The following is a 12,324-nucleotide window of genomic DNA, read 5'->3' as shown; positions in this document are numbered from 1 at the left end:
GAGCCCCGCGTCGGCCGGGACTCGGGAGACGGGCCGGGGAGAGCATCCTTCGGACCCCCACGGCCTCTTCCTCCGGCCCCCGCCTCTTGGCCCCCGCAGTCCGGCGGCCGCCCGTTACCTCTCCGCGTCCCCAGGCCCGCACAGACCCCGGCCTCGCCCGGTCTTCGCAGGCCTACGTGCCAGGGCCCCTCCGTATTCCTGTTACGGGCTCCGTCTTGTGGCCCGCGGAGCAGACCGCTTCATTGCGGGCCCCGGGCGGGTAGCCGGAGGCTTGGCATGATTCCATCCCCCGGGCAGCGCTGCCCTGTAAGGAAAGGGGCTTTCCTGGGAGATAGTGAGGGTTCTGTTACGGGGGTGTGCAAAAGAGGGTGGAGAGCTCCCTGACAGACAAGTTGCCCTGGGGTGTAAAGGGTTGGATTAAAAGATGATTTTGAAGGTCTGCCCCCAACCCTGCCATTCTGAGTCTGGGCTTCCTTAGTAGTTTGACGCGCGTTTATTTTCCTCTCCAATCTTGAGCACACCTGTAAAATTGTTAGAGCACGAACAAGTATTCTGGGCTCCTCGGAAAGAGAGGAGTGCCGTGTAGCAGTCTAGATAATTGGCTAACCCAGCTAGAGAAGCTCTGGAAGAGGCCAAACCAAACTACAGCTCGGGAATAGGCTTCAGAAATTTCAGGCCGCTTTTACATAGCTCCTTCCGTCTTAATTGTAAGTCGCATCCCCGCTGCACCGAGGGAAGAGTGGTATGTCATGTTCTCTTAATTGCTATGGAGCCTGGCAAGACCTGCCACGAAGAAGGCCCGTGGATGTTAAGGAACAGACACTAGGCAAACACTGGATGTGTAATATCCTGCGTGCTGGGTCTGATTTTTAGTTCTGGCAACAAACTGTACTTTGGGGCAGGTAAATTATTTTGTCTGTACCTCGGTGTCCCCGTCTGTAAAATGGGATTGGTGAGAGGGCTCTCAGGATGAGATGGTTAATGTAAAGCTCTAAATATAGTTAGTGCTTAGCACCTCAGAAGTACTTAGCAGATGCTTACTGTTACTGTTTCCTCTGCTCAGTGACTACTTGAGCCAAGTGCTGGTGAGTCTTTTTCCAACATTTCAGTTGAGGTCCAGAGGAATATTTTTCTGGGAAGTGTTGATCATGTTGATCACCTTTTGTTAGTATGTAAAATGGTCACTCTTGAAAGAATGCAGGAAGTGGGCTTTAAGAATTGGGTTTCTCAGAGACTGCCAGTGAATTCGAGATGAAAGCATACTTCTCTGGAATTTAGCTATATTTTAGTTACAATTCTGGAATTAATAGGTGAAATGGGTGTAAATATCCAGCCCCTCCTGACTTTCTGAGCTTTAGGCTTGAGGGAAATGTGGACAACATAACTACTTCACAGTGTCTATTTAAAAGATTCTTAAAAAAAAAAAAGATTTCTTGTTTTGATAGTGACAATTTCAAGTATGCTGAAAAGGACAGAAGACAATATGACTCCCTCTACCAGTCACCAAGATTTAACACATATTAATATGTTACCGTGTTTGTTTCACATCTCTGCCTATGGTATGATTTAAAAAAATAAATGTTACCTAAGCCTTTTAAGCCCCATTTTTCTTTCCCTTCTCTCCCTCTCCAGAGATAGTAACTACTTTCCTGAGTTGGTGTGTAACTTTACTGTAGAGAAATAAACAACATATGATGTTTTATACATTTAAACAGTACATTATACATTAAGACATTTACAAAAAAATGGTACCTTATTGTATCTAAGATTTTAGAATTTGTTTTCCTCTAATGTTCTGTTGCTGAGATTCATAAGTGTGGACAAATATAGACATAGTCCATTCTTTTTAATTGCTGTCTGGCATTCCAGAGTGTAAAGAAATGAGTTTTCTCTTGTTTCCTTTACATTGCACTTCATGCAACTTAAATCATGCTGGTATAGTTTAAGTCCATTTTGCCACATTTACTCATTCTATATTGGTTACGGGGACTCTGGTCACAGTTCTCAGTATAAAAATGTATCTCTGGGTATGACCTCTTATGCAGAATAAATGATAATGTATACTGGGCTGAAAAAAAATGTATTTTGTTTCTGGTGCTCCTATTTGGGAAAGTGAACTAGTTAAGATCTATTATGTGGCCTGGTGTCAGGTATTAGATTTAAGTTTCTAAAAATCAGAGACTAGGTCTTTCTCAGCTCTGTGTCTGCCTCAGCTCTCTTCATAGTTCTCTGCACATAAATGTTTGTGACATTGATTATTTTTACTTTTGGGGTTCTCATACCCTTCATATATTTGAAGAGTTGATGGTGCAATTTTCAAAACTTTGCACCTTTAGGTTTAATATTTCCAGTGCCTTTTAAGTTTTCCAATTTCCCCATTCAATTCAGAAACAAAATTAAAAGCATTTTATTTTTTTAAATTAAAAAAAATGTTTTTATTTATTTTTGAGACAGAGAGAAACAGAGCATGAGCAGGGGAGGGGCAGAGAGAGAGGGAGACTAATCTGAAACAGGCTCCAGGCTCTGAGCTGTCAGCACAGAGCCTGATGTGGGGCTCAAACTCACGGACCGTGAGATCGTGACCTGAGCTGAAGTCGGATGCTCAACCGACTGAGACACCCAGATGCCCCCAAATTAAAAGCATTTTAAAAAGCAAGGTATGAATATCAGTTTGTAGGATGTTACCAGTTGCATAATATGTGCTGTATGTATTTGTAAGCAAATACATCTGTATTTATATATGCATATAGTTTACTTATAGAAGTATAGATAAGAATATAGTAACTCATAGCATCCAGTGAGAAGAACTACATGGCTGGGGAACACAGATGAGAAGAATTTTTGCTATGTAGCCTCTTGTGATTTCTCAGTTTTAAACCATGCAAATGTATTACCTAATCAAAAAATAAGTTAAAATTATATATATACATATATATGTATATATATAAAACTTCTCCCCTTAAGCCATTTTACCATATTTTTAAGATTTAACTTCCTTTCCTTAAAGCTTTGGCCTTAATAACATTTTTGCCTTTTTCATTGTTGGTTTATTTAGCTAGCTTACTCTCAGTTTTGTTAGAATAACCTTTGACTTGGTAAATACTAAGTATTTTAGTATTGCAAGATAGAGTTTACTGTTCTTCTAAAATGAAAACAAATTAACCAACCATGAAAGATTTGCTTTGCCTCACCCAGCAAGTTGAATATCACCAACAAGTTATTCAACTCAAATTTAATCATCAGTGAAAGAGGGATAATGCACAAGAACATTTAAAATAACCATTTTTGGAAAAATATTTTTGCCTTTAACGATATTGGTAGTGCTTAGAGCTTATGAATACAACTGTCTTGACAGATGCTTATTTCATTATTTTATAAATGATTTCTGTTGGGTGCCATTAGCTTTTACCAGAGATTGTGAAGTTCAGAATGGGCCTAATGATGGGGCAGTTCGTGTGCTCACAGAAGTTCTAGCCCAATACAGAGGTGAGATGGCCACTGATGAGATTTCCAGCGGGTTTTAGAGTATCCTGGTCTAAAAGGCAGCTCCCCTTTTACTGGCGTCTTTACTCAAGCTTCTCTGTATTACTGATTGCAAGTTCTAAGTATTGACACACTTCCTGAAGCAAAAGCATTGCATCCATGAGGTGGAATTTTACATTGATATAGAGAAGTTTAAAATGCTCCATAAAACATCTCTTATCCCTTGCCACCAATTTTTACTTTTGAATGAAAGGTGTAGATGGCAGGAGGGCAGAGGAGTTGAACAAAAGTATATATGTGTATGGTAAGGCCATACTGCTCGAGGAAGATAGCAACTAAAAGGGGTGAGGTGGAGAGGGACCAAAGTTTATGTCAGGGTTTTCAGTAAGAGGCAACCCTGAGACTGGGTTTTGAAGAATGGGGAGGAGGCCAGGCAAGGGGAAAAGGAAGTTTTAGGTAGAGGTACTTCTATCTAGAAAGGCACAGAGATTTGAAGACTCACTGGTTGAACCGCAGGCACTTTGGTATGGCTTTGGCACCGAGTACGGGTAATTGTAGGTCGAGGAGAAGTGGTTGGAAAGATGGGCTAGGCCCAGATCAGCAATTCGTACTTCATCCATAGGTTATGTATTCTGTCGATCATGGTAATCAGATTTACAAACTTTGTACCGATCACTCTGAAAGCCTGTGCGAGGCAGGCAAAGACTGGCAACAGGCAAATTCCTGTGGCAGCTCTTAACAGTAGTTCAAACCTAAAATGAGAGGTTGGGCTAGGAGATGTCCTGGTGGGGAGGAAGAGGAGGAGCTAGATTTGAAAGCTGTTTGGGAGGCGGAATTGACAGGGCTTGGGAGGTACAAAGTAAGGAACAGAGAAGACAAGGATGTCAGAGCATTTGGATGAATGGAAGTTCATAACTGACTTACATAACAAGGAAGGAGGAACAGAAATGAGGGGGGAAAAAGTAAGTTTGGGTTGGGCTACTGACTTTAAGGTGTTTGTGTATAAGACAAGAGATCTCTCGTAGGCATTTGGAGTTGTCCAGTTTGTAGGCACTGGCTGTAGGTGCTAATGAGGCTTTGAAGGTAGGGGTTTTTATTTTACTGTTCTCTTCCTCAGCACTAATCACAGTGCTTTGTATATAGTGGGTATTTAGTGTGAGGGTGAATAGATCTTATCCCTTATAAAATGTGATCTTGAACCTTGAGTTAATTTCCTCTTTCAAGACCTGTGTTTCCCTTTTAGTAAAAGAGAGAGTTGAACTAGATCAGTTATTCTCAGTCACAGTTTTGTAGTAGACCGGTATGTTGGGATCAGTTGTGAGACATTGAAAGTAGTTTCTAACTAATTAAGAGCTGATGGTTGCTTGCCCTTTAAAGAGGAGTTGATTTATATCACTGTTTCTTAATTGCATTCTAGTGTGTTTTCTTAAGTGTCACAGAAAGAGGTGGAATTAGTCAGCTGGAATTTCTTAGCTCTGGGTGTACCAGTGGGTGTGTCACACAGGAGTGGGGGTGGAAAAAAGGTTAAGAAGCACTGTGTTAAATGTTGGTTAAAGGCTTATTAGAACTTCAGAATTCTGTGTTTATATCTAGGACCTATCATTCTGGTTATAAATAATTTGTTTTTGCAACTTTAGGAACTCTATTTTAAGAATCTCTCAAAGCAAAAGAAACAAGTCATGGAGAAGAATGGGAATAACCGAAAGCTTCGGGTTTGTGTTGCGACTTGCAACCGTGCTGATTATTCGAAACTTGCCCCGATCATGTTTGGCATTAAAATGGAACCTGAGTTCTTTGAACTTGATGTGGTGGTACTTGGCTCTCACCTGATAGATGATTATGGGTAAGAAGAAAGCATTTTCTTATGATATTCTTAATTGCAACAAGGTGTGCGGAGAGCTTGGCTCTTGGCCTCATGTGGACCTAGCTTCAAATATCAGTTGTGCCATTTAGTTTTTATATGGCTTGGAGAAGTTGCATCTTCAGGTTCCTCAGTTATACAATGGAATGAAAACCTACGTTGCATGTTACTGTGGAGAACGGAGATTGTGCTGTAAAGCGTCCATCACAGTGTTGCTGCTTAATAGGTGCTTGATAACTGAAAGCCATAAATATTTTTATTATTACTTGTTACATTCAGGAGAAATGCTACTTATAAATCTATATTGTGTGACTACAATAATGTAACTACCTGTAATGTATTTTGTGACTTCTAATGGTACTTTGTTAAAACTCATGTATAGATTGACAGCATCCCAAGTAGTAGATATGGAATAAGATTTTAAAAATCTAATTGATCTACAACATAAGGTAGAATGTTACATTACCATTGGTATTTATTTTGGTGATATTAGGTTTATTATTGATCACAGTCTAAATTTGAAAAAATGACAGTTGGGAAATCTTGGAATAGAATGTCTAAACCAGAGATAAACATTCATTGTGTTCTGTGTAATAAAGTGGCATTTAGTGCACTCTTGTGGCATAAAAATATTAATGCAGTTTCCAAAGATATCAATAATACACTATTACATGTGAGAGAACCTTGTGTTAAAGTACAATTGCCTTTTTCAGACTATTCTTTAAAAGCAAGACAACAACAACAGCAAAAGCAAACAAAAACCTGTCTCTAAAAACCAGTCCGCTCTAGGTAAATACATAAATACATAAAGTAGAGAAGAAACTTATGGCTAGCTCAAAAATTCATAGGTTTTAAACATGTCAAATGAATTCTGGCTAAGAAAATCCACTGGGTTTTCGTATGTACATAGAGCAAAGTAGAAGAGAAATTTTAGCCAGAGCCTGAGATGAAAGTCTAAGTGGTTCTTTTACTTCTGTGAGAAGAATTTGACAGGAAGACTAGTGGAAGAGAGGCTGTGAAGGAACTTGTGCTAGGTTTCTTATCTGCCAGCCACTATAAGGTTAGAAAGGCAGTATTTGTTTGGTGAGACTGATAGATAGGAAACTTGACTGGTACTTAATGGAAATGTTGTATGAAGTACACTGACATAAGTTTCTGGGAGAGGAACTGGATGACTGGGAAACAAAAGTGAGAAGGTAGCCTTTTCCCTGTAGAACCTTTTGTATCTTAAATTTTAAACCATTCGAATGTATTATTATATTAAAAGACATTAAAACAACAGAAAAATAAGCTACCTTCTATTTCAACTACCTGGGTACTTTTTTTAAAAACAGCATTTTTAGGGGTGTCTGGGTGGCTCAGTTGGTTAAGTATTTGACTCTTGATTTCGGCTCAGGTCATGATCTCGTGGTTCACGGGTTTGAGCCCTGCATGGGGCTCTTCGCTGACAGCATGGAGCCTGCTTGGGATTCTCTCTCTCTACCTACCCCCTCGCCCCCCCCGCCCATCTCTCTGCCCCTCTTGCTTGTACCCACGTGTGTGTTCTCTCTCTGTCAAATAAATAAACATTTTTTAAAAACATAGTATTTTTATACTCCTAAGAATTGGGTGAAAAAGAAAATCAAATAAGTAACAACAGACTACTTAGAAATTCATTTGTTCATTCATTTCCTATAAGTTGGTAATAAATTTTTTTTTTAAATTTTAGAGCAGTTTTGGGTCTACAGCAAAATTGAGCAGAGGGTTCTGCCTTCACACATGCATAGCCTTTCTCATTTTCAACATCAGCCCTCCATCCCTAGTGGTACATTTGTTACAGTTGAACTTAAATTGGTACTTCATTATTATCGAAAGTCCATAGTTTACATTAGGGTTCACCGTGGTGGTTTAAATCCTATATGTTTGGGCAAATGTATAATGACACGTATCTACCATCATAGTATCAGAGTCGTTTCCTTTCACTGCCCTAAAAATCTGTTCTTTAACCACTGTTCCTTTTACCATCTCCATAGATTTGCCTTTTCCACAATGTCATAGTTGGAATCATAAAGTACACAGTCATTTCAGATTGGTTTCTTTCACTTAGTAATACGCATTTAAGTCTCCATGTATTTTCATGGTTTGATATTCCTTTCTTTTTAGCACTGAATAATATTCCATTTTCTGGATATACCATAGTTTATTGATTGATTCACCTACTGAAGGGCATCTTAGTTACTTCCAAGTTGAGGCATTTATGAATAAAGCTGCTGTAAATATCCGTTTTGCAGATTTTTGTGTGGACATAAGTTTTCAGCTCCTTTGGGAAATACCAAGGAGCATGATTGCTGGATTGTGTGGTAAGAATATTTTAGTTTTGTAGGAAACTACTGAGCTGTCTTCCAAAGTGGCTGTATCATTTTGTTTTCCCACCATCAGTGGGTGAGTGTACCTGTTGTTCCACTTCCTTGTCAGCATTTGGTGGTGTCAGTGTTCTGATTTTGGCCATTCTAATAGGTTTGTAGCAGTATCTCATTGTTTTAATTTGCATTTCTGTGTTCTATGATGGGGAGCAGCTTTTCATATGCTTATTTGCCAGTTTTGTATCATCTGTGATGAGGTGTCTGTTAAGGTCTTTAGCTCATTTTTAAATCAGGTTGTTTTGGGGCACCAGAGTGGCTCAGTTGGTTGAGCATCCAACTCCTGATTTTGGTTTGGGCCATGATCCCCGGGTCGTGGGATTGAGCCCTGTGTCAGGCTCTGTGGCTGAGTATGGAGCCTGCTTAGGATTCTCTCTCTCCCTCTGCCTTTCTCCACTGCTCATGCACACCGTCTCTCAAATTAAAAAAATTAGGTTGTTTTCTCTTACTGCTGAGTTCTTCTTTTTTTAAAAATTTTTTATTAATGTTTATTCATTTTTGAGAGAGAGCGAGCGAGAGAACATGACAGCAAGTGAGGGAGGGGCAGAAAGGGAGACAGAGGATCCGAAGTGGGTTCCAAGCTGAGGGCAGAGAGCCTGATGCAAGGCCAAACTCACGAACTGTGAGATCATGACCTGAGCCAAAGTCAGATGCTTAACCAGCTGAACCACGCAGGCACCCCGTTCTTACTGTTGAGTTCTAAGCCTGTGGACCAAGTAAGTTTTAAGGGAAATTGGAAAATCTTCTGAACTGAATAATATTACAGTATATCAAAATTTGTGGGTATAGATGAAGGAGTGCTTGGAGGAAATTTATAGCTTTAAATACTTAGATAACAAAGGAGAAGTTTCGAGTTAATGGTCTATTTTCACTTTCTTAAATGAGAAAAAGATGAGAAGACACCTAAGTAAGTAGAAGGGAGAAAAGAATGAAGAGTGGAATTCAATGAAACAGAAGTAGGTTAAGCAATAAAAGAATTATATTTAAAAATATTAAGTTGACAAATTCCTAGCAGAGCATAAGAAAAAGAGAACACAGATCTTACCAATTTAAGATGAGAAAGAGGATATCACAACTGATCTTCTAGCCATTAAAAGAATAAAAAAATATTAGGCCAGTAAAGTTGGCAATCAGTGTATATAAAATGGACAAAGTCAGGGTGCCTGGGTGGCTCAGTCGGTTAAGCGTCCGACAGCTCAGGTCACGATCTCACGGTCCGTGAGTTTGAGCCCCGCATCGGGCTCTGGGCTGATGGCCCAGAGCCTGGAGCCTGCTTCCGATTCTGTGTCTCCCTCTCTCTCTGCTCCTCCCCCGTTCATGCTCTCTCTCTGTCTCAAAAATAAATAAAAACGTTAAAAAAAAAAAATTAAAAAAAATAATGGACAAAGTCTTTGAAAAAAAACACTGCTTACCAAACTGACACAGAAGAAATGGAAAAATCACAATAGTCCTGTATCAAAGAAATTGAGTTCATTATTAAACACTTCCTATGAAAATAATTTCCTACAGAGATGGGGTCACTTATGAAATCTATCAAACATTTAAGCAAGAAATAATGCCAGTCTTTTTTTTTTTTTTTTTTTTTTTTTTTTTTTTTTTTTTTTTTTTTTAGTTTTTAATTTTAATTCCAGTATAGTTAACATACAGTGTTATATTAGTTTCAGGTATATAATATCATGATTGTGTACATTACCCAGTACTCATCATGATAAGTATACTCTTTAATCACCATCATCTATTTCATGTATTCCTGCCCTCCCACCGCCGTAACCATCAGTTTGTCCTCTACAGTTAAGAGTCTGTTTCTTGGTTTGTCTTTTTCTCTTTTCCCCCCTTTGTTTGGAAATAACACCAAAATTCTTCTATATTAAAAAAATTTTTTTAAGTTTATTTTTCAGAGAGAGAGAGAAAGAGCATGCACAAGTGAGGGAGGGGGCAGAGAGAGGGAGAAGAATCTTAGGCAGACGATATGCTGTCAGTGCAGAGCCCGATATAGGGTTCAGACTCACAAACCGTGAGATCATGACTTGAGCCAAAATCAAGAGTCAGACACTTAACTGAGTTACCCAGGCGCCCTGGGAATAACACCAATCGTACATAAACTCTTTTAGAAAATAGATGAGAGGGGAACTTTCCCAGATTGTTTTATAAAATCTGCATAATCTTGATAATAAAACCTGACAGAGACATTGTAGGAAAAAAAAATTACACCAGTATCCCTTATGAACATATATATATATACGTATATATACGTATATATATATACGTATATATATATATATATATATTTTTTTTTAATTTTAGAGAGCATGTGGGTGGGGTCGGGGAGAGAAAGAGAGAGAAGACCTTAAATGCTCAGCACGGAGCCCAATGCAGGGCTCGCTCGATCCTGTCACCCTGTGATTCATGACCTCAGCCAAAGTCAAGAGTCAGATGCTCAACCGACTGAGCCACCCAGGTGCCCCCATAGACATGAAATTTTTTAACAAGATATTAACAAATCACATTCAGCAATATAAAAAACAGCTAATACATCATAACCAAGTAGGTTTATCTCAGGAAATCAAGACTGATAGAACATTTGAAAATCAGTGTTATTCACATATTAACAGAATAAAGGGGAAATAAATACCAGATCATCTCAAGAGAGGTCAAAAAAGCATTTGACAAAATTAAATCAGTTATGATAAAAGCTCTTAACAGACTTTGAATAGAAGGGAAATTACTCAATCTGGTAAAGACCGTTGTTAGAGACAACATGATGGTTTGTGTAGGAAAATCCCAAGGAATCTGTAAAATGACTATTAGCACATCCACATGATGTAAAATGATGTATGTAAAGAATCTTTCATGATCAGAGAAAATATTGTATGAAATGGATTAAATAGATTATAAAATTGTGTGTGTTCTCCCCATGTTAAGGTATCATGCATAAAATGGCAAGAAAAAAGAAATAAAAATGATTACACTGATATTGCTGAGTGGTAGGTTTAGGGAGGATAATTTTCTATATTTTCCAATTTAAAAATACAGATTTTGAAAAATTATACAGAATTACATTATTATATGTTTATTAAAAACCATATCTTTTTAAATCAGTCATAACAGACAGGAAACTTTGAGGCACTGAGAATTGCTATTGTTACTAAAGCATGAAACAGACATGAAATTACATTTTATAGCCAATTTAATGCTGTAAAACCTACATTTACACCCCATTCAGAATTACGCTGCACTAATGGTACAGTACAAATTCAGAAGAGAATTTCCATCATTCAGAAATTTATAGTGTAGTGACATGTCAGGGATCCTGATTGCCTATTTTTTAATAAAAAATGAGCTTTTCTTTTATAAGTAACATTTTTTAAAAATTAGGTAGCGTATTGTTTTAAAAAAAAACTTATAGAAAGAGAAAGAGAAAAGTCAACCACCAAAAACTTTGGTTTCTATTTTAATAAATTCTCCCCCAATACCCTGAGTGCCCAGGTATTGGCCAGGACACTAGTGAGACACTAGTGAGATACTAGTGAGGGTGCTGGATATGTTATATCTTGATCTGGGTAGTAGCTATAGGGGTATTTATGTAAGATAATCAAGGGATCTGTACATTAATGATCTATGCTTTTTAATTTTTGTGTGTAAGTTACACCTCAGTTTGTCTATTTTAACAAGTACATTTTATAAAATATTTCTCCCTTCAGGGTTGCTCTTAGATTGGTTTTTCATATGTTTTTATGGTCCTGTGTTGAAGAACATGCTCTCATATCTTTATTTCTTTCCTGCTTTAGGAACACATATCGCATGATTGAACAAGATGACTTTGACATTAACACCAGGCTACACACGATTGTTAGGGGGGAAGATGAGGCAGCCATGGTGGAGTCAGTAGGCCTGGCCCTAGTGAAGCTACCAGATGTCCTTAATCGTTTGAAGCCTGATATCATGATTGTTCATGGAGACAGATTTGATGCCCTGGCTCTGGCTACTTCTGCTGCCTTGATGAATATCCGAATCCTTCATATTGAAGGGGGAGAAGTCAGTGGGACCATTGACGATTCTATCAGACATGCCATAACAAAACTGGCTCATTATCATGTGTGTTGCACCCGAAGTGCAGAGCAGCACCTGATATCCATGTGTGAGGACCATGATCGCATCCTTCTGGCAGGCTGCCCTTCCTATGACAAACTTCTCTCAGCCAAGAACAAAGACTACATGAGCATCATTCGGATGTGGTTAGGTACGTATCAAACTGTATTCACTCTGATGGTTGTTTTTGTCGGTGTTGGGTATGTTTCAGTTCTTTCAGAAACCGTTGTAGGTAGAATATTCCATTAGAAATCGGAAGGCTAAAGTTTTAGTTCATAGATCTCACCTTATGGCATGACTTCACCTCTCTGAGACTTTTCAAGTTTTTATTTTTACTTATTTTGAGAGAGAGTGCACACCCACGTGTGAGCAGGGAAGGGGCAGAGAGAGAGGGAGAGAGAGAATCCCAAGCAGGCTCCGTTCTGTCAGCACAGAGCCTGATGTGGGGCTCGAACTCATGAACCCTGAGATCATGTTTACACCTTAAAGTAA

The 12,324-nt window shown here is 38.8% G+C and overlaps 1 protein-coding gene across 10 annotated transcripts in view; it reads left to right on the top strand.

The window, feature by feature from the left end:
* GNE (glucosamine (UDP-N-acetyl)-2-epimerase/N-acetylmannosamine kinase) overlaps nt 1-12,324 on the top strand; it is a 70,234-nt gene that overhangs the window by 30,494 nt on the left and 27,416 nt on the right. For 5 of the 10 annotated variants that reach the window (XM_042965324.1, XM_042965326.1, XM_042965322.1 and 2 more), the window contains 2 exons: nt 5,121-5,326; nt 11,532-11,983. In XM_042965324.1, the coding sequence (XP_042821258.1) occupies nt 5,163-5,326; nt 11,532-11,983 (616 nt within the window). In that variant the 5' untranslated portion in view covers nt 5,121-5,162. Of the gene's footprint in view, nt 1-8; nt 1,560-3,037; nt 3,487-5,120; nt 5,327-11,531; nt 11,984-12,324 lie in introns of those variants that run through there. The other 5 variants (XM_042965327.1, XM_042965328.1, XM_007076475.3 and 2 more) reach the window with 4 other exon arrangements.

The sequence above is a fragment of the Panthera tigris genome, chromosome D4 (assembly GCF_018350195.1).
Source record: "Panthera tigris isolate Pti1 chromosome D4, P.tigris_Pti1_mat1.1, whole genome shotgun sequence".
NCBI lineage: Eukaryota > Metazoa > Chordata > Mammalia > Carnivora > Felidae > Panthera > Panthera tigris.
Note: the sequence above shows the minus strand (reverse complement) of the source record. Positions and strands in the feature narration are given on the sequence as shown.